At 42.9% G+C, this 19,531-nt stretch overlaps 1 protein-coding gene across 2 annotated transcripts; it reads right to left on the bottom strand.

Moving 5' to 3' along the window:
* Positions 1 to 466: 466 nt before the first annotated feature.
* CHRNA6 (cholinergic receptor nicotinic alpha 6 subunit) lies at positions 467 to 18,747 on the bottom strand. Of its 2 annotated transcripts, XM_045779168.2 has the most exons (6): positions 18,634 to 18,747; positions 16,595 to 16,734; positions 6,009 to 6,053; positions 4,555 to 4,664; positions 3,485 to 4,463; positions 467 to 1,466 (listed from the first exon to the last, which is right to left on the bottom strand). In XM_045779168.2, exons 1-6 carry the CDS (start codon positions 18,710 to 18,712, stop codon positions 1,335 to 1,337), a joined length of 1,485 nt encoding a protein of 494 aa, XP_045635124.1. In that variant the 5' UTR covers positions 18,713 to 18,747; the 3' UTR covers positions 467 to 1,334. The 2 variants fall into 2 exon arrangements, with proteins under 2 accessions (XP_045635124.1, XP_045635126.1); XM_045779170.2 differs by lacking the exon at positions 6,009 to 6,053.
* Between the last annotated feature and the right edge of the window lie 784 nt (positions 18,748 to 19,531).

The raw sequence follows: 19,531 nt of genomic DNA, 5'->3' as shown, positions 1-19,531 counted from the left end.
AGCTCCGTCGTTCCGCCCTATACCTACACCCCTTCACCACCGCATCGAGAGACCCCCGTCTCTCCCTCGCTGTCCTGCCCGCTGCTCCCTTGCCATGTATTCAATAAACCCCGATCTCTTTGTTCTGCCTCCCGTGAATTCTCTCACCACCGGCGCCGCCGGCCCCCACCTGGTAGGGACACCCCACATTCAAGCCTATGCAACATCACAGAGGAATAATCCTGGCATGTTTTGAGGAAACAGCAAAATACAAAACTGAAAGGTAAAATTGAAGTGTAAATTATGTGTGTGCACAGACAAGGAGGAGATGGGGAAAGACCAGAATATAATTAGGTCCTTTGTTAAGTAGATTTATTTTTTTCTGCTTTGAAATACATTTTTTAAGTTACAATAATATTTATACAACAAATATGAAGATAAATGAGGGTGGAATGAAACAGAATTCCCCAAGTGCTCCCTCTTAGAAAAGGTATTGCTCCAAGAGGTACCAGATCACAATTTCTTGCAGAATAACTTTATTTGCTGTCTCAGCTGCAACGAACAAATGGAAACGCTACCGTCTCGGACCGGCAGCAGAGGCTGCTCCGTGTCTGTGTGGCCACACCACATCACGCTCTCCCACTCCGCTGCTCCAGCCACATTCCCCATGCGCCACCTGGTCCTGGAGATCTTTGTGTTTATGGCTTTTCCTAAAAAGCTGCAAGCACTTGGGGACAGGACCTATTTCTGTTGCCCTCGCCATGCCTAGCACAGTGCTGGGTTACCACTCGAGTTTCTAGCCAGATGAATGTTAATTAGGTGCAGCCTGCTGAGATAGACACTGATGACCTGCTATCACTTTTTGCCAATTAACATATCAAATAATGTTGACGTGTCTGAGCACATCCCAGAGGCATGTCTAAGGAAGCGAGCGTGTAATAGTTCCAAGCACCACAGGTGCCGGCAAGGTACGAGCTGGAGTTTCACGTCTGGATGATAAGCAGCGGAAGCTGGAGGGATAAGATACCCCGTTCTAGCGTGGCTTGATGTTGATTACATGGTTCACTGTATTATGGGTCATTCATGTCCCTGGAAGTCGAACAAGTACAGAGAGGAGAAGCCTGTGGGTGCTGCCCACTCTGCTCCAGGGCTATCAAACATCTTCAAGTACCCTCTGTGCTACAGAGGAGGGCGTTCAGCCCCCCGATTTGCAATAAAGTCCTCTTTCCATCTAGCCATCAGCTTCAGTAAATGGGGGACTTGGATGGAAAGCTTTATGTCCCTTTCCTGATGGTCGGGAACATAGAACAAATACAGCATCTGTAAGTTTCAAAAGCTAAAAGGAAAATACATCCTTAAGACTTCCCTGTGCTCCCCAGCAGTGGCTGTAGAAATAGCCCCGCAGTTCCAAACACACAGACAATTATAAACACCCAAAGAAACACCCTGTCCACCACCATGGCAACATATTTCCAGTCGTCCTCCACCTGAAAGGCAAACAAAAAGTCAAAACAATTAAAAAGTACATATTGAAGCCACAGGAAATGTGCTTTGTCTCATAAATAAGCTGCTTCCTTTTCAAGAAGACTTCCCTGGTAATTTTTAAAGCAAATATTCGTTTCATCCTGGTTAAGCCATGCTGCCTATATAGTTCACAGAACTTTTTTTTTTTAAGATTTTATTTATTTGACAGAGAAAGACAGCCAGCGAGAGAGGGAACACAAGCAGGGGGAGTGGGAGAGGAACAAGCAGGCTCCCAGCCGAGCAGGGAGCCTGACCCAGGGCTTGATCCCAGGACCCCGGGACCACATCCTGAGCCGAAGGCAGACACTTAATGACTGAGCCACCCAGGTGCCCCTAGTTCACAGAACCTTGGTCTGAAGAGGGTGGAGCGTAAGCCCTTCCAGGACCTCCCGCAGGTGGCTACAGAGTGAGCAGGACTGCACGGCTACAGAGTGAGCAGGACTGCACGGGGCCCCAAGGACTTTTCCTGCAGAAAGCACTCCCAAGAAAGCCACTCAGATACCTCAACTTCTTGCCCTTGGCCCCACTGGATATTCTGATTCCTTGGCAAGTCTGGGAAATGGGTTTGGGGCAGGGGGTGCAGGACGTGAGGAGTGATGGAGGGCCCGCCTCTCAGGAATAGCAACCCTCCAGCCCCCAAAGCTGTGCTGGCTGTGGAGAGTTCATTGCATTTCTCATGGCCTTCTGGTGAAGGACAGTCGGAAGGCAGGCAGGCGGGGACCAGAACCCCCGCCCCGCCCCCGCCCCTGCCCTAAGAGGAAACCACCCTTAAAAGGATTTTACACCACCCTCGAAGGAGCCCTCCACCCTTTCCCATATGACAGAAACCTGATTGGATGACAGGCGCTGGGAGGGTTCATCAGATTAAAACAGCCTGCCAACAAGCCCATAAAACCCCTAGACCAGAAATTCCAGTGGTAATTGGTCCCCTCCCTCCTCGGCAGCTTTGTACTATCACTTTGCTGTCGCTCAATAAACCTTGCTTTGCTGCCCACTGCTCTGTCTGGTCTATGTCTTCCTTCTCCAAAGCGGTGTGACCAAGAACCGCGGGCACGGACGGAGGAAGAAGTCCTGTAACACTTCCAGTTTCTGACCTTCAATTTATCATCCTCCAGCTTATGCCCTAGACTGACGGCTCAGGTTGTGTCTTGATCTACCCGGTGGTGTTTAAATCAAAAACTCTAGCCTCCATTTTATGAAGGTATTACCATGAAGGTACAGCTCTGGGCTCACCTGTCCCGTGATGCATCCCCCACCCCCTGCCTTGCGACTCGCAGTCACAGTATCCTCCCCTGCACCAACGGGGCGGACTTCAGGTCTCGAGACAGCCTTTCACTAGGAGATACAGATGAGGGCCTCTGCAGCATGAGGTGAAACCCAGACCCCTGGTGCAGGTTTTCAGATGCCCTCAGCTAGCCATCCTGATGAAATGGAAAATTGGCATGACTTTCTTGAGCTCTCTCTTTGGAGGATGGGGGAGGTCCATGCTGCTATAGTTAGATTCTGGGCAACAAAAGCAGAATATGTTGATGCTAAAAATATCCCCCCAAGGCTCATTCCATCTGCACCTAAATCCCTCTGCAGTAGAATAAATAGGGTTGGAATTGCAGAGGACTCAGTTCCCTCTCCCAGCACTCTCCGACTGTGGGCTGCTCTGTGGGCAGGTCTCCCCATCCACCCTTCCCTCTGCCACTGCTTTTAGGAAACACTTCGATTAACCAAGGTTGTCCTGAGTGTTTATTTGGACCGGATTTCACTGGAGTTAACATTTCCAGAGGTGGAGGTTTGCAACGAGGCTACGGTTTACTCCACCCAACCCCCAGGCCACTTCACGCACAACTGCATAATAACCGAGCTCGGTCTTAGAGTAATGAATGCTCTCTGACCCTCCTGCAAACAGCTCACGCTGGAGCTCTGCCCTGCTCTTCCAAGTGCCCCTAAGCCTGCTTCGGGTGGAGGGGCTAGGGGGCCATGTACCCACCTCCTTTGTTTCATTTTGGTTCTTCATGTTTGCTGCTATGAATTGAACACTATTAATGACATCTTCTACGTCGGGCGAGTGCTCTGAATTGTCAGTCGTCCACTGTGAGGGCCGATGACTCGATCTGCTCTCGCTGGCGGCCAGCTCACTTGATGTATGACAGCTGCAGCGTGCTTTAGGAAGTTTGGTCTCTCCGCAATGATCAAAGTTGACTCTGGTGCGCCTACTGGAAATGCTTTTGTAGTTTTTATCAGAACTCGCCCCCCTCGTCTTGTCCAGAGGCCTCCTCCTCATCAGGATCTGGGGTAACAGCTGGAGGAAAACCGTCTTCACCCACTTGGGCATGGTGTGTGTTGTTGGCGTGCGATAATGTATGTTCAACACGAACACGGTCACCGCAATGGACAGGGTGACAAAGATCATGGTGAACAGGAGGTACTCACCCACCAGTGGGATCACAAGAGACGTGGACGGGATGGTTTCCGTGATTACCAGCAAAAACACAGTCAGAGAAAGCAGAACTGAGATGCAAAGGGTCACCTTTTCACCACAATCAGAAGGAAGGTAAAAGACCAGCACAGTTAGAAATGAAATAAAGAGACAGGGGATGATCAGATTAATGGTGTAAAACATCGGCAATCTTCTAATGTAAAAAGAATAGGTTATATCTGTGTATATCTCCTCACAACAGTTGTATTTTATGTCATGCTTGTAGCCAGAAGCATCAACAATTTCCCATTCGCTGTTTTCCCAAAAATCTTCCATATCCACTTTAGATCCAATGATTAGAAGATCAATTTCGGCTTTGTCATATGTCCAGGAACCAAATTTCAGGGAACAATTTTGGTGATCAAAAGGGAAAAAAGTGATATCCATAGGACAGGAACTCTTGAAAATGGCTGGTGGAGTCCAGGTTATCATGCCATCGTATTTAAGAAGAGCTTTTGTCTTGCCTTCGACTTGAAAATCGCCAACAGCACTGCAAAGTAAGCCAGACACCATTAGTAACACCCCCTTTGCTGGACCGAAGGCAACTTTGGAAGGAGACTGCTGCTGCCAGAAGCCCTTACTTGTTGTAGAGAACAATGTCAGGCTTCCAGATCTTATCTGCGGGAACACGTAGAGTCTCAATGCCATCATATTCCATTGGGTCCCAGCGCAATTTATAATCATTCCAGATCTAAAGGCAGTAGAAGACAGTTGAATAAAAAATTCTTAGTTACTCTCTTCCAGTGTTAATTCTATGTTGGTTTAGCAGGGATTTTTTTGGGAAAAAGTAAGTTTTTATTTAAAGAGTACATTGAGGGGCACCTGGCTGGCTCAGTCGGTAAAGCATGCAGGTCTTGATCTCAGGGTCATGAGTTCAAACCCCACACTGGGCATGAAGTCTACTTAAAAAAATAAATGAAGAGTACATTGGTTTCTTTCTTCCTTTCTTTCTTCCTTCCTTCTTTTCTTTCTTTCTTTTCTTTCTTTTTTTTTTTTTTTTTTGGGAGAGAGAGAGAGAAAGCATGAGCAGGGGGAGGGGAAGAGGGAGAAGCAGATTCCCTGTTGAGCAGGGAGTCCAATGTGGGACTCGATTCCACGACCCTGGGATCATGACCTGAGCCAAAGGCAGACACTTAACTGACCGAGTCACCCAGGCGCCCAAGAGTACATTGGTTTCTATCAAAAGTCGGGACATTAAATCCATGTGGAGTAGGGGGCTAGGTAGCTGACCTGATTTTGGCCAGTATGACTTAGATAATTAACTACTGATTATTAATTACCTGGCCAAGGTTATAAACTCAATTTCTATGTTCCATAGATTATATTCACACTGGAGCAACTCATTTCTAATATTAAAAAGATAGTTCAAGTGTACAATGATGAGTTTGTTACAAAATCTGTTTAAAAGATTAAGATAAGAAGGAAGCATGAGGGGGCGCCTGGGTGGCGCAGTCCTTAAGCGTCTGCCTTCGGCTCAGGGCGCGATCCCGGCATTCTGGGATCGAGCCCCACATCAGGCTCCTCCGCTGGGAGCCTGCTTCTTCCTCTCCCACACCCCCTGCTTGTGTCCCCTCTCTCGCTGACTGTCTCTGTCGCATAAATAAATAAAATCTTAAAAAAAAAAAAAAAGAAGGAAGCATGAGATGGTATAACTGATCAAACCAGCTGGTGGGAATCTAACCCACACGCTCTCATACTCGTTTCCTGACTTCCCTGCGCCTGGTGCAGCAGGATCAAAGAGTGGGAAAGTATCTGACTCCGGGGCTCAAGTTACAGATAAAAATAGGAGACTCGAGGGCAGAAACCAGAAGGGACAGGTCTCTATGTCCTAGAGCATTTTATCATTATGTTTCTGCACCTGTGACGTCTGCATCAAGCAGCTGTTACCAGAGCTGAACTTTAGGCTTTGGAGACAGATAATATTTTATGCTCTGTATAAGCTGGAGATGGAAAGAGGGGATGCTAGTGGAATTTATCCATTAGGCACTGCTAAGCTGGCACATGAGTAAGACACGTCCAAGGGCAGGACACATACATGACGTAGCCACAGATTGGTTTCCATGATCTGGTTTACTTCATCCTGGGAAAAAGAAATATTTTTTAGCCTTAAATGTACTTGCTAATAAAGGTGGATCTTAGAACAAGAATTACAACAAGAGAGAGCCAAATCTGAGTTATCCACACCAATAGAGGAAAACAAAGAGGACTAAGAAAGCAACTTATAAAATACAACCAGAAATATGTATTTTCACATCTGGTTCCAACCCTGTTGACTTGGAGAGAAAATGTAGTTTAAAGACTGTCTTTCAAATCTGATTCAAGTCTCACCTCTTATGTGAAAACTTTCTTGTTTTTATTACTGTTTTTAAGATTTTATTTATTTTTTTGAGAGTGAGTGAGAAAGAGCACGAGCAGGGGGAGAGGCAGAGGGAGAGGGAGAGGGAGAAGCAGACTCCCCTCTGAGCAAGGAGCCCGACATGGGGCTCAATCCTGATCCAGGGACCAGGATCATGACCTGAGCTGAAAGTAGCTACTTAACCAACTAAGCCACCCAGGTGCCCCTTGTGAATCCTTTCTGATCACCGAAGTCTGTAACGCTTTCTGATTCCATGAAAGGAGGAAGAGAAGGTGCAGTGGGAAGGAGGGAGGGTAAGTACTGCAGATCGTGACAGGTATCAGAACCTGGTTCATTGTTTTTACCATCTTCGTCCCCAGTCCTGGAAACCTCCCTTCCTCAGCTGTGCTCAGCACTCTCTAGGCTCTGAGTCCTGAGCCCAGTTGCCCCTTGAAATGTCAGCTTCAGTTCCCCATGGAGTTTTCCAGCTGGGACCTAACACTCCACTACAACACATCCCAATTCTCATCCAAGCCATGCTGATTGCTTCAATCATTCATTACTCAAATATTTATCGAGTACCTACTATGTGCTCTATAAATGCTGGGACTGCAGCAGTAAACAGGATGGAAAAACTCCCTCCCTTCATGTGTCTAAACTGTTAACTGGGGAGACAAAATCAATAATAGATATATAATATAATGTATGATAGTTAAAGGTTCTATAAAGAAAAATAAAGAGGGATGGAGTGGTGTGTGTGTGCGTGCAGACACACATGCACACACACACATACACACACACATCTGTTTTAGACAGAATGGTCAAAGGAGGCTTCTCTGAGGAGATAGTTTAAGCCGGGACCTAAATGGCCTGAAGAGAGTCATGGAGCTATCTAGAAGAAAACATTTCAGGCCAATATCCCAAATATAATGTGATCTTAAGCAGCTACCAGCCTTCAGTGGAAAAACTACTGAAGACATATCCAAAACTTTCAGCAACTTTACAACATAGCAGCTTAGAAGTTATTGGGTGTTCCCAGTGGCCAGCACTGGGTTCCCAAAACTTACCAACTGGGGCGCTTGGGTGGCTCAGTCAGTTAAGCATCTGTCCTTGGCTCAGATCATGTTCTTGGGGTCCTGGGATGGACGCCCATGTCGGGCTCCCTGCTCAGCAGGGCGTCTTCTTCTTTCTCTCCTTCTGCCCCTCCCCATCATTCATGGTCTCTCTCTCACTCTCTTTCTTTCTCAAATAAATAAAATCTTAAAAAAAACAACTTACCAACCTTGCTTTACAAGACACGTGGACACCCTCAGAGTCAATGAATTCAACTGTGGTTGACAGAGCTGTGGCCAGGACTCAGACACCAACCTGCTCTTTCTCACTGAGCTGCTCTGTAGATCTCTATTCCCCCTGCCAAGCTTCCTTCTTCAAATGGGTTTGTGTCAAGTCATGGTAAGCCCCAGAGTTTTAAAAGGTCAACAAAAGTAGTTATAGTCATGGTTTCCTATTAACCACGAAAAGGGGGAAAAAAAGAAAAAAAGCTATACTTATCTGTTGGCCAAGCAGTCCATGGCTTTATAATCACCCAAGCCCAAGGCTGGTGCCTTCTGCTTATGAAAAGGTCATGTTGTGACCTATAGATTCCAGCAGAGGCCATGTCAATAAATCCATTGGCCACCAACCAGGAATGGACTAACTATGCAGTCCAGAAAGGTCTCAGGGGTAAATGTCATAAGCATCTTCCAAAGACTGCATCCTCCCTGTACATTAGTATACTGTGTTGATAGAACTCGTGTACACTGTGAACTACTACACTGTGTCCAAATCATGCACATCTGTTGGCAATATCATCCTGACAATATCCTTGTCTCCCCCCAACATGTCCACAAGCTGGTGAGGCTCAATGTGGTGTGGACATCCTCAGGGGTGTCAGCCAACTTTACGGATCAAGACTTGTTCTCGCAAGTCTTATTCTCCACCCAATTCCAAACCACACTGATGGTCATGGACACTACCATCAGACAGCCCAGCTGGAGGAGGCCAGAGACCCAGAGTAGCACTCCACATTTCTGGGACCATTGCCCTGTATCTCTTTCTTGGGAAAATAAATTAGTTGGCACCCTGCTTGCATCAAAGGATTGGAGTTACAATTTCAAATTGATTAGCTTCTGGAGCAGCGGAGACTGAGATCAGAAGGGTCAGGTGGACTATACTTTAAGGCCTTTAAGTTCGTCATTTCAGACATGTGGGGCCATCAAAACATTGGACGGGGCTTTGTCTTGAATCCCCATTGGCGGGACAGCAGATATGCTCTTACGCTGAAAGATCATTCACCCAGAAGCCTTTGTGGCCAGAGTCATTCTGTATGGTAGCGAAAACACTTCCAGGTAGAGCAGCAAGAGGCTTAGAGACTTTGAGAAGGGAGCTTTTGTGCATCCTGGCTGTACTGCATCACAGAGCCATCCCCAGAGCCCACCATGGCTCAAGGACAACAATGAATATGGTCCACAGGGACTTCTGGTGCCCCACATGAGTACAGGTGGCTTTTAATACACCAATAAGAATGGCTACATTAATATCTGACAAAGTAGACTCCAGAAAAAAACAATTACTATAGACAAAGAGGGACATTACATAATGCTAGAAGGATCAATTCACCAGGAAAACATAATGATCCCAACTGTATACACACCAAACAATCGCCTTAAATTACATGAAACAAAAATGATAAAGCTGAAAGAAGGAACAAACCCCCAATTATAGCTGGAGACTTCAACACCACCTCCCTCAGCAAACAATAGAACCACTAGTCAGAAAATCAGCAAAAATATAGAAGATCTGAAGAACATAATCAATCAGCAGGATCTAACTGGTATATATAGAACACTTCACTCAAAAGAGCAGAATACACATATTTTTCAAGCATGCATGGAATATTAACCAAGATAATAAACCATATTTTTATCACGGGCCATAAAATAAGCCATATAAAATTTAAAAGAATTGAAAACATACAGTGTGTTTTCTGACCCTAACGGAATCAAACTAGAAATCAATAACAAAAAGACAACAGGAAAATCTCTAAACCCACAGGAACTAAACAATATTCTTCTAAATAATCCATGGGCCAAAGAGGATGTCTCAAAGGAGATTTTTTTAAAGATTTTATTTATTTATTTGAGAGAGAGAGAAAGAGAACACATGCATGCACAAGCAGGGGGAGGGGCAGAGGGAGAGGGAGAAAGAGAATCCCAAGCAGACTCTGCACTTAGCACAGAGCCCCATACAGGGTTTAATCTCACAATCCTGAGATCACGACTTGAACCGAAATCGAGTCAGATGCTTAACTGACTGAGCCGCCCAGGTGCCCCTCAAAGGAGATTTTTAAAAATACATAGAACTGAATGAAAATGAAAAAACAACATATCAAAACATGAAGGACATAGCTAAAAAACAGTGCTTAAAATAAAATTATAGCATTATATGCTTACATTATAAATAAAGAAAGGTCTCAAATCAATAATCCAAGTTTCTACTTCAAGAAATTAGAAAAAGAAACACGAAATGAACCCAAAACAAGCTTAAGGAAGGGAAAATAAAGATAAGGGTAAAAATTATGGGACACCTGTCTGGCTCAGTCATTGGAGCATGCAACTCTTGATCTTGGGGTTGTGAGTTCGAGTCCCATGTTGGATATAAAGATTACTTAAATAAATAAATAACCTTAAAAAAAGAGTAGAAATCAATAAAATTGAGAAGGAAAACAATAGAGAAAAATCAATGAAACAAAAGCTGATTCTTTGGGGGGAAAAACAACAAACTGATGACCTTGTAGCAAGATTGACAAAAATAAAAATAATGACAAAACTCACCAACATCAGAAATGACTTGGGAACACTACAGATCCTGTAGCCTTTAAAAAGAATAGACAATACTATAAACAACTTTATCATACATTCAAAAATTTAAAAGAAGTGGATTAAAACCTCAAAAGCCACAAATTACCCAAATTCAAAGAAGATGAAATTAACAGTCTGAACAGCCTAGAGTCATTTTTAAAAATTGAATTTATAGTTAAAAACTCCTGGAAAAGAAATCTCTAGACCTAGTAAGCTCCCCTGGAGAATTCTGCCAACTATGTAAAGAACTAATATCAATTTTATACAATCTCTTCCAGAACATAGAAGAGGATGGAACAATTCCAAATATTTTTTATGAAGTATTATCCTGACACAAAACCCAAAGACAGTACAAAAAAAGAATATTACAGATCAGTATCTGTCATGAATCTACCAATAAAGTATTAGCAAACTGAATCCAACAACATAAAAAGTTATACACCATGACTAAATGAGATGTAAGACCGGTTCAACATTCAAAAATCAGTGTAATTTACCATATCAACAAGGTAAAGAAGAAAAATTATGTGACCTTATCAACTGATGCAGAAAAAGCATTTAACAAAAATTCAACATCAGCTCGTGATAAAAACCCTCTGGAAACTGGGAATAAAGGAGAACATCCTCAACTTGATGAAAACCTCTATAAAATGCTTACAGCTCTCATTATACTAAATGGTGAAGGACTGAATGCTTTTTCCTTAAGACTGAGAACAACGCAAAGATGTCCACTCTCACCACTCTTATGCAACACAGTACTGGAAATTCTAGTCAGTGCAGTAAGGCAAGAAAAAGGGGAAAAAAGGCACAGATTGAAAAGGGAGAAATAAAACTACCTCTATTTGCATATGACATGGTTGCATTTATGGAATCTATAAAAATACCGAAACTAATAAGTGAGTTCAGCAAGATCTCAGAATACAAGATCAACATACAGAAATCAATTCAGTTTCCATATACTAACAATGAACATGGAGAAACCAAAATTAAAAGCACATTATTTTCAATTGATTCAAATAAAACAAAGTACTTACATATACGCATAATAATGCATGAACAGGATCTGCATGCTGAAAATTACAAAATGCTGATGAAAAAAGAGCTAAATAAATGGAGAAATATCCTGCATTCATGGGTTGGAAGACTCAACAGTAAAAATGTCACTTCTCCCGAAATTAATCTACAGAGGTAATGTAATTCCTTTCAAAATCCCAGCAAGGATTTTGGTATACATAGGCAACTTATTCTAAGGCTTAGGCCCCAGAACAGCTAATATAATTGTGACAAAGAAAAATAAGATGGCAGGAATCACTCTGGCCAATATTAAGACTTACTGGGCGCCTGGGCAGCTCAGTCAGTTAAGGGTCTGCCAATGGCTCAGGTAATGATCCCAGGGTCCCGGGATCGAGCCCTGCATTGGCCTCCCTGCTCAATGGGGAGTCTGCTTCTCCCTCTCCCTCTGCCCCTCTCCCTGCTCCTGTTCTCTCTCTTTCTCAAATAAATAAATAAAATCTTTTAAAGTTAAAAAAAAATAGACTTAGTATACGGCTACAGCAATCAAGGCTGGGTTGTATTGGTGGAGGGTTAGTCACATAGATCAATGGAATGGAACAGAGGACCCTGAAATAGACCCACACAAATATACTCAACTGATTTTTCACAAAGGTGCACAACCAACTCAATGGAAAAAGGGATAGGCTTTTCAACAATTGATACGGGAGCAATGAAACACCGCAGACCAAACCAAACCAAACAGAAACACCAAGCCTCACATTTTATACAAAAAATTAAAAATTAACTCAAAATGGATCACAGTCTTAAATGTAAAACATAAATAAAACTTAAAAAAAATAAAAGAAGATCTCTGGGATCTGCAATAAGGCAAAGAATTCTTAGGCTACTGAAAGCACAACACATAAAAGGACAAATTGATAAATTGGACCTCATGAAAACGGAAAACTTTGAGTGAAAGCCCACATGAAAAAGATGAAAAGAGAAGCTACAAACTAGGGTAAAACACAGCCAACCCTTGAATACATAGGTTTGAACTGTGCAGGTCCACTTACGTGTAGAATTTTTACAGCACAGTGCTGTAAATGGACTTTCTCTTCCTTATGATTTTCTTAATAACATTTTATTTTCTCTTGCTTTATTGTAAGAATACAGAATATAACACACCTACCATACAAAATATGTGTTGAGCAAGTGTTTATGTAATCAGTAAGGCCAGTAAGGTCAGTAGGGTCAACAGTAGACTATTAGTAGTTAGGTTTGGGGAGAGTCAAAAGTTAATGAAGAATTTTGACTATGGCAGGGGCTAGCGCTCCTAACTCCTGCATTATTCAAAGGTCAGATGTATCTGCAAACCACATATCTGGCAAAGCGTTAGTATCTAGAATATAGCAAGAACTCTCAACACTGAGCAGTTAAAAAAAAAAATCAAACAATCCAATTAGAAAATGGGCAAAAAAACCATGAACAAACATGTCACCAAAGAAGACATACAGACAGCAAATAAGCACGTGAGAAGATATCCTATATCATTAGTCATTAGGAAAAGGCATATTAAATCTACAATGATATATACCTATTAGAATGGCTAAAATAAAAAATAGTTACAACTCCAAATACTGGTGAAGATGTGGATAAACTGGATCACTTATATATTGCTGGTAGGAATGAAAAAGATAGATTCCCTCTGGAAAGCATTTGGCAGTTTCTTAAAAAAAACTAAACATGCGACTACCACATGACCCAACAATTGCACACCTGGCAATTTATCCCAGAGAAATAAAGATTTACGTTCACACAAAAACCTGTACCCAAATGTTCTTAGCACTTTTATTTGTAATAGAATGAAACTGGAATGAACCCAAATGTTCTTCAAGCTACGAAAAGTGAAATAAACTGCAGTGCATAAATATCACAGAATATGACTTCATACCAAGAAGAAATGAGCTATTGATACCATCAACAGCTGGGAGGAGGGTCCAGAAAATCATACTGAGTGGAAAAAACAATCCCACACTATTAGGTACTATATCATTCGTTTTTATATAACTTTCTCAAAATGACAAGATTTTAGAAATGGAAGACATATTAGTGGTTGCCACTGGGGAAACTGGGCAAAGTGTACACGGGATCTTTCTATCATTTCTTACAGCTGTATATGAATTTACAATTATTTCGGTAAATAAAATTCAACTTAAAAAACTAAATTTCCCAAGTCTCCCTTAGAACTGGAGGTTGTCAGTGAGATAGGAAGCCAAGGATGTTAGTAGGACTTCTAAGAAAACTCCTCAAGGAAGTCACAGATGTCTGTTATGTGCCCTTCTCCCTTTCTCCAGCTTATTACCAAGGATGTGACTATGATGAGTGAAATCAGCAGTTACCTTGGACCACCTTGGCAACACTGAGGGAAGAAAGCACACGGAGAAATAGAAAGATAGGAACCTTGCTCACCGTCACCATGTATGGTTTATGCTTTTAGCATCATGGTCCATGGGGTTGGCGTCCCCTGGGTGTTGTGCAATGCCTAACCTGAGCAACCAAACACAATGGTGCAGTCACTAACACCATGAAGCCACTTGGTGTTAACCTCCTAAACTGTTAACCTCTAGATTTCTGTTACATAAGAAAGAAATAAACTTGTTTTATTTAAGCCGTGTAATTCTTAAAAATCTTTGAGAGCAGCCAAATGCAAATGTCAAAATCTGTATTCTGCCGTCCCCACCCACCATCCTCAGAGCAATGTCCTGAACGGGTATATCAACCATGAATTTGAAGTAATGCTGTACAGTGAAATAGACTGCCTTTAAGTGAAACTTTCTTTATAACAGCCCAATCCACAGCAAATTATGGTTCCCAGCCCAGCAGGAGGCCAGTAACCAGTACAAAACACTATTTGGGGGTAGAGAGGATCAGAATAAGTACCAAATAAATATTTTTTAAAGGAATGAGTGAGTGGTCTCTTCAATAAATGGTGCTGGGAAAATTGGACAAGCAAAAGAATGAAACTTGACCACTCTCTCACACCATACACAAAGATAAACTCCAAATGGATGAAAGACCTCAATGTGAAACAGGAATCCATCAAAATCCTAGAGGAGAACATAGGCTGCAACCTCTTTGACATTGGCCACAGCAACCTTTTTCATGACACATCCCCAAAGGCAAGAGAAACAAAAGAAAAAATGAACTTGTGGGACTTCATCAAGATAAAAAGCTTCTGCACAGGCAAGGCAACAGTCAAAAAAACGAAGAGGCAGCCCATGGAATGGGAGAAGATATTTGCAAATGACACTACAGATGAAAGATTAGTATCCAAGATCTACAAAGAAATTCTCAAACTCAATACACAGGAAACAAATAATCAAATAAAAAAATGGGCAGAAGATATGAACTACACTTTTCCAATGAAGATATACAAATGGCTAACAGACACATGAAAAAATGTTCAAAATCATTAGCCATCAGGGAAATTCAAATCAAAACCACATTGAGATACCACTTTATGCCAATTAGAATGACAAAAATAGACAAGGCAAGAAACAACAATTGTTGGAGAGGATGTGGAGAAAGGGGATCCCTCCTACATTGTTGGTGGGAATGCAAGTTGGTACAGCCACTGTGGAAAACAGTGTGGAGGTCCCTTAAAAAGTTAAAAATTGAGCTACCCTATGATCCAGCAATTGCACTACTGGGTATTTACCCCAAAGATACAGACGTAGTGAAGAGAAAGGCCATAATCACCCCAATGTTCATAGCAGCATTGTTCACAATAGCTAAATCGTGCAAGGAGCCGAGATGCCCTTCAACAGATGACTGGATTAAGAAGTTGTGGTCCATATATACAATGGAATATTACTCAGCAATCAGAAAGAACGATTTCTCAACATTTGCAGCAACATGGACGGGACTGGAGGAGATAATGCTAAGTGAAATAAGTCAAGCAGAGAAAGACAATTATCATATGGTTTCACTCATTTAGGGAATATAAAAACTAGGAAGATCGGTAGGGGAAGAAAGGGAAGGATGAAGGGTGGTAATCAGAAGGGGGAATGAACCATGAGAGACTATGGACTCTGAGAAACAAACTGAGGGCTTCAGAGGGGAGGGGGGTGGGGGATGGGAGAGGCCGGTGATGGGTAGTAAGGAGGGCACGTATTGCATGGAGCACTGGGTGTTATACGCAAATAATGAATCATGGAACACTACATCAAAAACTAAGGATGTACTGTACGGTGACTAACATAACATAATAAAAAATTATTATTAAAAAAATAATAAAATAAAGGAATGAGTGGGTCCATCTAAGCAAAAGAAAACGTGACTTTTTAAAACAAATATGTACCAGTATATATATACTTCCAACTTGGGCCAGAAGCCAGAGGACCAGGCCAGGGTCAGCCTCGTCCACCCCGAAGCATGGCTGTAGAAAGTCGTGGGCCCTGATTTCACATCTGTAATTGAGGTCTTTCCACAGTGAACCTTGAGAGCCACCACTGTTTCCCAGGGGCAAAGTCTACGAGGACAGTGACTCCTTCCTCATCCACAGGCTGGGACTGACGAAAGGAGCTCTCTTTGCTGTTGTCTTTCTGGAGATGCTTTAGCCCCCCCCCCCCCGCAACTTCCTGAGCCTGCCTGTTCCTAGAATTTGATCCAAGCCAGCTCAGTCCCGTCCCTTGCCTTGGAGCCAGAACCCTGCACTATGTTATAATATCAGGTCCCGCTACCTCCTCTCCTGCCAACTAGGGCATGAAGATTATTCAAAAAGAGCTGCTGTCCTACTTGCCCTTGAACATAGAAGCCATAAATTAAAGTAAGAATGCCAAATTCACATCTGTTTTTCAGGCCTGGATGGAACTCCATATAAAAGAAGGTGATTTTTTTTTTCTTTCTTGCATAATGTAGAAGACTTAAAGCCATTCTTTTTCTACGGGGTGAAAAGAACATGAGCTTTGGAGTCAACCAGGCTTGATTAAGATCTCAGTTCCGCCATGTTAGAGCCGTACAACCTTAGGAAGTTTGCTCAACTGAGCTTCCCTCCAGCTATAAGATGCAGATGACAGCCACTAGGTGTAGACACAGTGACTGGTGCATAATAGGTGCACAATGAAGTTAGCTTCCTCTGTATTCTCCCTTCAACTTCCCCTTAGCCTCTTTGTTTCATAAACTCGCTCTGAAAGCACTTCCAGAAAGACACTGCCTTGAAGTGAGTAATTATAGCTTTAATGGGGCAGTGTGTTTGTTCGTATTTTTTAAATTTCTATATTTACCATGTGCAATAACTGGGACAATGTCGAGAATTGCTCTGCTCCCCCACCCCCCTGCCACCCGCAGAGTCAGGGTTCCTCCAGGAACAGGTGGTGAACTGGAGGCACTTACCACATTGGCCAGCTGTGTGATGGCCACTTCAAAATGCACCGTGACGGGATCAGAAACGTTTTCTACAGGCCTGATGAACTGGTTATACTGAGAAAACAGTTTGTGAAAAAGTCTCTCTTCAGAGGCACAGCCTGCAGAGCCTGTATGGCCAAACAGAGGGAAGAGTTAGAGAGGCAGAGAGGGTGTTCACAGATGGGGAGGTTCTGGCAGCTTCCATCACTAAGTGACACGGGCAGTGGGGCGTCCGAGGCAACTGAGCCCTCCTGCCCCTGCGTTCTGTCCACCCCGCACAGACTGCCCCTGGTGTCCACTGTACCTCGCCTCTCCGAGCCTCGGTTGTTACCTCTGCCCTGAAGATGAAAAGAGTAATGCCTACGTCCCAGAACTAGTGTGATGTCAAATAAAATATTGGCAGGAGTACTTTTAAAAGTCTACTGCACCATGGGGCACCTGGGTGGCACAGCGGTTAAGTGTCTGCCTTCGGCTCAGGGCGTGATCCCGGCGTTATGGGATCGAGCCCCACATCAGGCTCCTCCGTTATGAGCCTGCTTCTTCCTCTCCCACTCCCCCTGCTTGTGTTCCCTCTCTGGCTGGCTGTCTCTCTCTCTGTCGAATAAATAAATAAAATCTTTAAAAAAAAGAGTCTACTGCACCAACATGTAAAGGGATAGCATGAACTCCAGTTTCTGCTTATGTCACTGGCGATAGCTTATGATCTCACTGATCTGGTTCCTAAGGAAGAGTCCTGCCCTTTCTTGTCAAAGTGCTGATCCAACAGCCAGTGAAGCGCTTAGCGGGGAGCCTTCACCAAACAAACTGAAATAACTAGTAATTTTATTAAGATCTTAACAAACCACACTCTTTAAAATCAGCTTTGAATTCAATTATTCTGGAGATTTATGGAAGTGCAAGGTTTTTGAGGCAAGCTTATTTAAATAGTTTTAAAAGAATTGGGAATTAGCTCTTAAATAATAGCATTTTAGTCACTAAATTTTAAATAGTTTAATGCGTATGTCTGTCTTTTTCCAAGAATGTATTGAAAGTAGGTTACTTGCCTTCATTCGACATAATTCATTTCATTAATACCCCTCTATATTTTCCCTTAATAGAAGCCAAATTTGACATCTGAAATACTGTTCTACTAATTTCCCAGAGAGATTTATACCCTGAAAGAAAAAAAATTAAAGGGACTGAGAACTCATTCCGTAAAAATGAACAAAAGGATAGCTGTTGTATCACTAAATAAAGAGCTGTTCGACGAATGCACTTGGAAACACTGAAACTCGGAGCTTTCAGCAGGAAAGAACAATTTTAAATGTAACATAGCACTCTTACCACTATCATCAATAATGGTAGAAATAGTTCTACATAAAACAGACGAGAAACAATTCTCTCCATTACCCTGTTACCCATCTCCCCCCCCCCAAGACACTGTAGATAAGCCCTCCATGAGTCCTGAAGCAAGCCCCCACAAAGCCACCAGCATGTGGAAATGTGGTTTTCTTCAGCCAAATAGCAGCTGTCTGTTTCCAACTCCTAACTTTTTAAAATGAATAATCTTACTCTTAGGACACATTCCAGCACAGTAGTATGACAGGCTTCCCAAAACAGTAATGATTATCTTCAAAATGGAGGGGTTCATGGACTAAGTCATAGTATCAGCTAACAAACAAATCACACTTTTAAAAAATATACATTAAATGCAAATACAAATAAATCAGTTGAATATACCCATAGCAGAGATGGATAGAAAACTGCATCATTATTATCACTATATTTCAGTGGGACAATAAAATAAGGTATGGTTTACAATGTTCCATTGTCCTCCCCTCCCCACCCCCTAAATCTCATGTTACGTGTTAAACCCACCCAGTAGGAAATCGATTAATTAGCAGTTATAACAGTAGTAATTCTCTGCAGACCCTCTACATACTCAGACATAGAATATCTCATCTCTGCTCAGTCAAGCACGACTAGAAAGAAGAGCGAACACATGTAGCCGAGAAGAGACTACGAGATAAAGCAGAAAGAAAACCCACCTTTCAAGCCGGGCATGAATATACACAGCCAGAGACACAAACCAAAGGGAAGGGGTCCCTGGCCCTTGCTGGGCAGCATGATTCAAACACACTTTGATTTCTTCTTCTAGTCGAAGGACTGTGGAAAGCAGAGAGCTATCAGACAGCCACACGCATCAGACCTTTAAATCATCCGAGTCCCACTGCAATCCACCTGTGTCTTCTGTGAAATAAAAACATTCACAAACGCAACACGACTATTCCCAATATCAGAGCCTGAGGCCAACAAAAGGGCAAATAAAAATGACTCAATCTGATGTCAGATGAGTCATCACTTCCCTGTCCCCCTAGATCTCTTTTCGTGCAAGAACAGTGAAGAAAAGCAGTGAGGGAACGCGAGGCAGGCAGGACTGAAGGAGGACAGAAAACATTGCCTGGCTTAGATCTTTCTGTAGCACAGTCTCGGCAGTCATCCTTGGGGAAAGAGACACCCTTTGACTGAGCCCCAAGTCCAGGGACAGGAGGTGCTGGGGCCCAGACAGTGTGTTCTGATTCACTGAGTTCTCTGGTTAATCAAGGCTTACCCTTGTTATTAGAAAACTTCCTAAAATAGGGGTTTCCTTTCCTGTCTTAATAAGTGTGGCTTCGAGCAGCACTCATCTGGTTTCGCCTGACTCCGGGGTTTCTGGTGTCTTGTCTTTCTGAGCTCAGCAATCACCATCCAGGACCAGAGATTAGGTGTTTGAGAACCAGAGGGATGCGAACTGAACACAGGATGCCACCTGGACAGCCCTACGTTTACTGAAATATTCCTTGTCATCGACTGCTTTTCTTATAAGTTTCTTCTTGCCTCTGTAAGTTTAGTGTCAATAGGATTCTGATGAACCGGGCCTTCTGGTCAGATTTTGGTGCTGGTTAA

This window comes from Ursus americanus, chromosome 27 (assembly GCF_024610735.1).
Source record: "Ursus americanus isolate L20-20 chromosome 27, mUrsAme1.1.p, whole genome shotgun sequence".
NCBI classification, from domain to species: Eukaryota; Metazoa; Chordata; class Mammalia; order Carnivora; family Ursidae; genus Ursus; species Ursus americanus.
The sequence above is the reverse complement of the archived record's forward strand: the minus strand, read 5'-3'. Positions and strand labels throughout refer to the sequence as shown.

What these genes read in the sequence shown, in the direction of transcription:
- CHRNA6 (XM_045779168.2), bottom strand. Translation starts at nt 18,712, where the DNA reads ATGCTGCCCAGCAAGGGCCAGGGACCCCTTCCCTTTGGTTTGTGTCTC. An exon ending in TCACACAGCTGGCCAATGTG is followed by an intron (nt 6,054 to 16,594) that starts GTAAGTGCCTCC and finishes TCTTTTTCCCAG; the next exon opens with GATGAAGTAAACCAGATCAT. An exon ending in CCAATCTGTGGCTACGTCAT is followed by an intron (nt 4,665 to 6,008) that starts GTATGTGTCCTG and finishes TACTGCCTTTAG; the next exon opens with ATCTGGAATGATTATAAATT.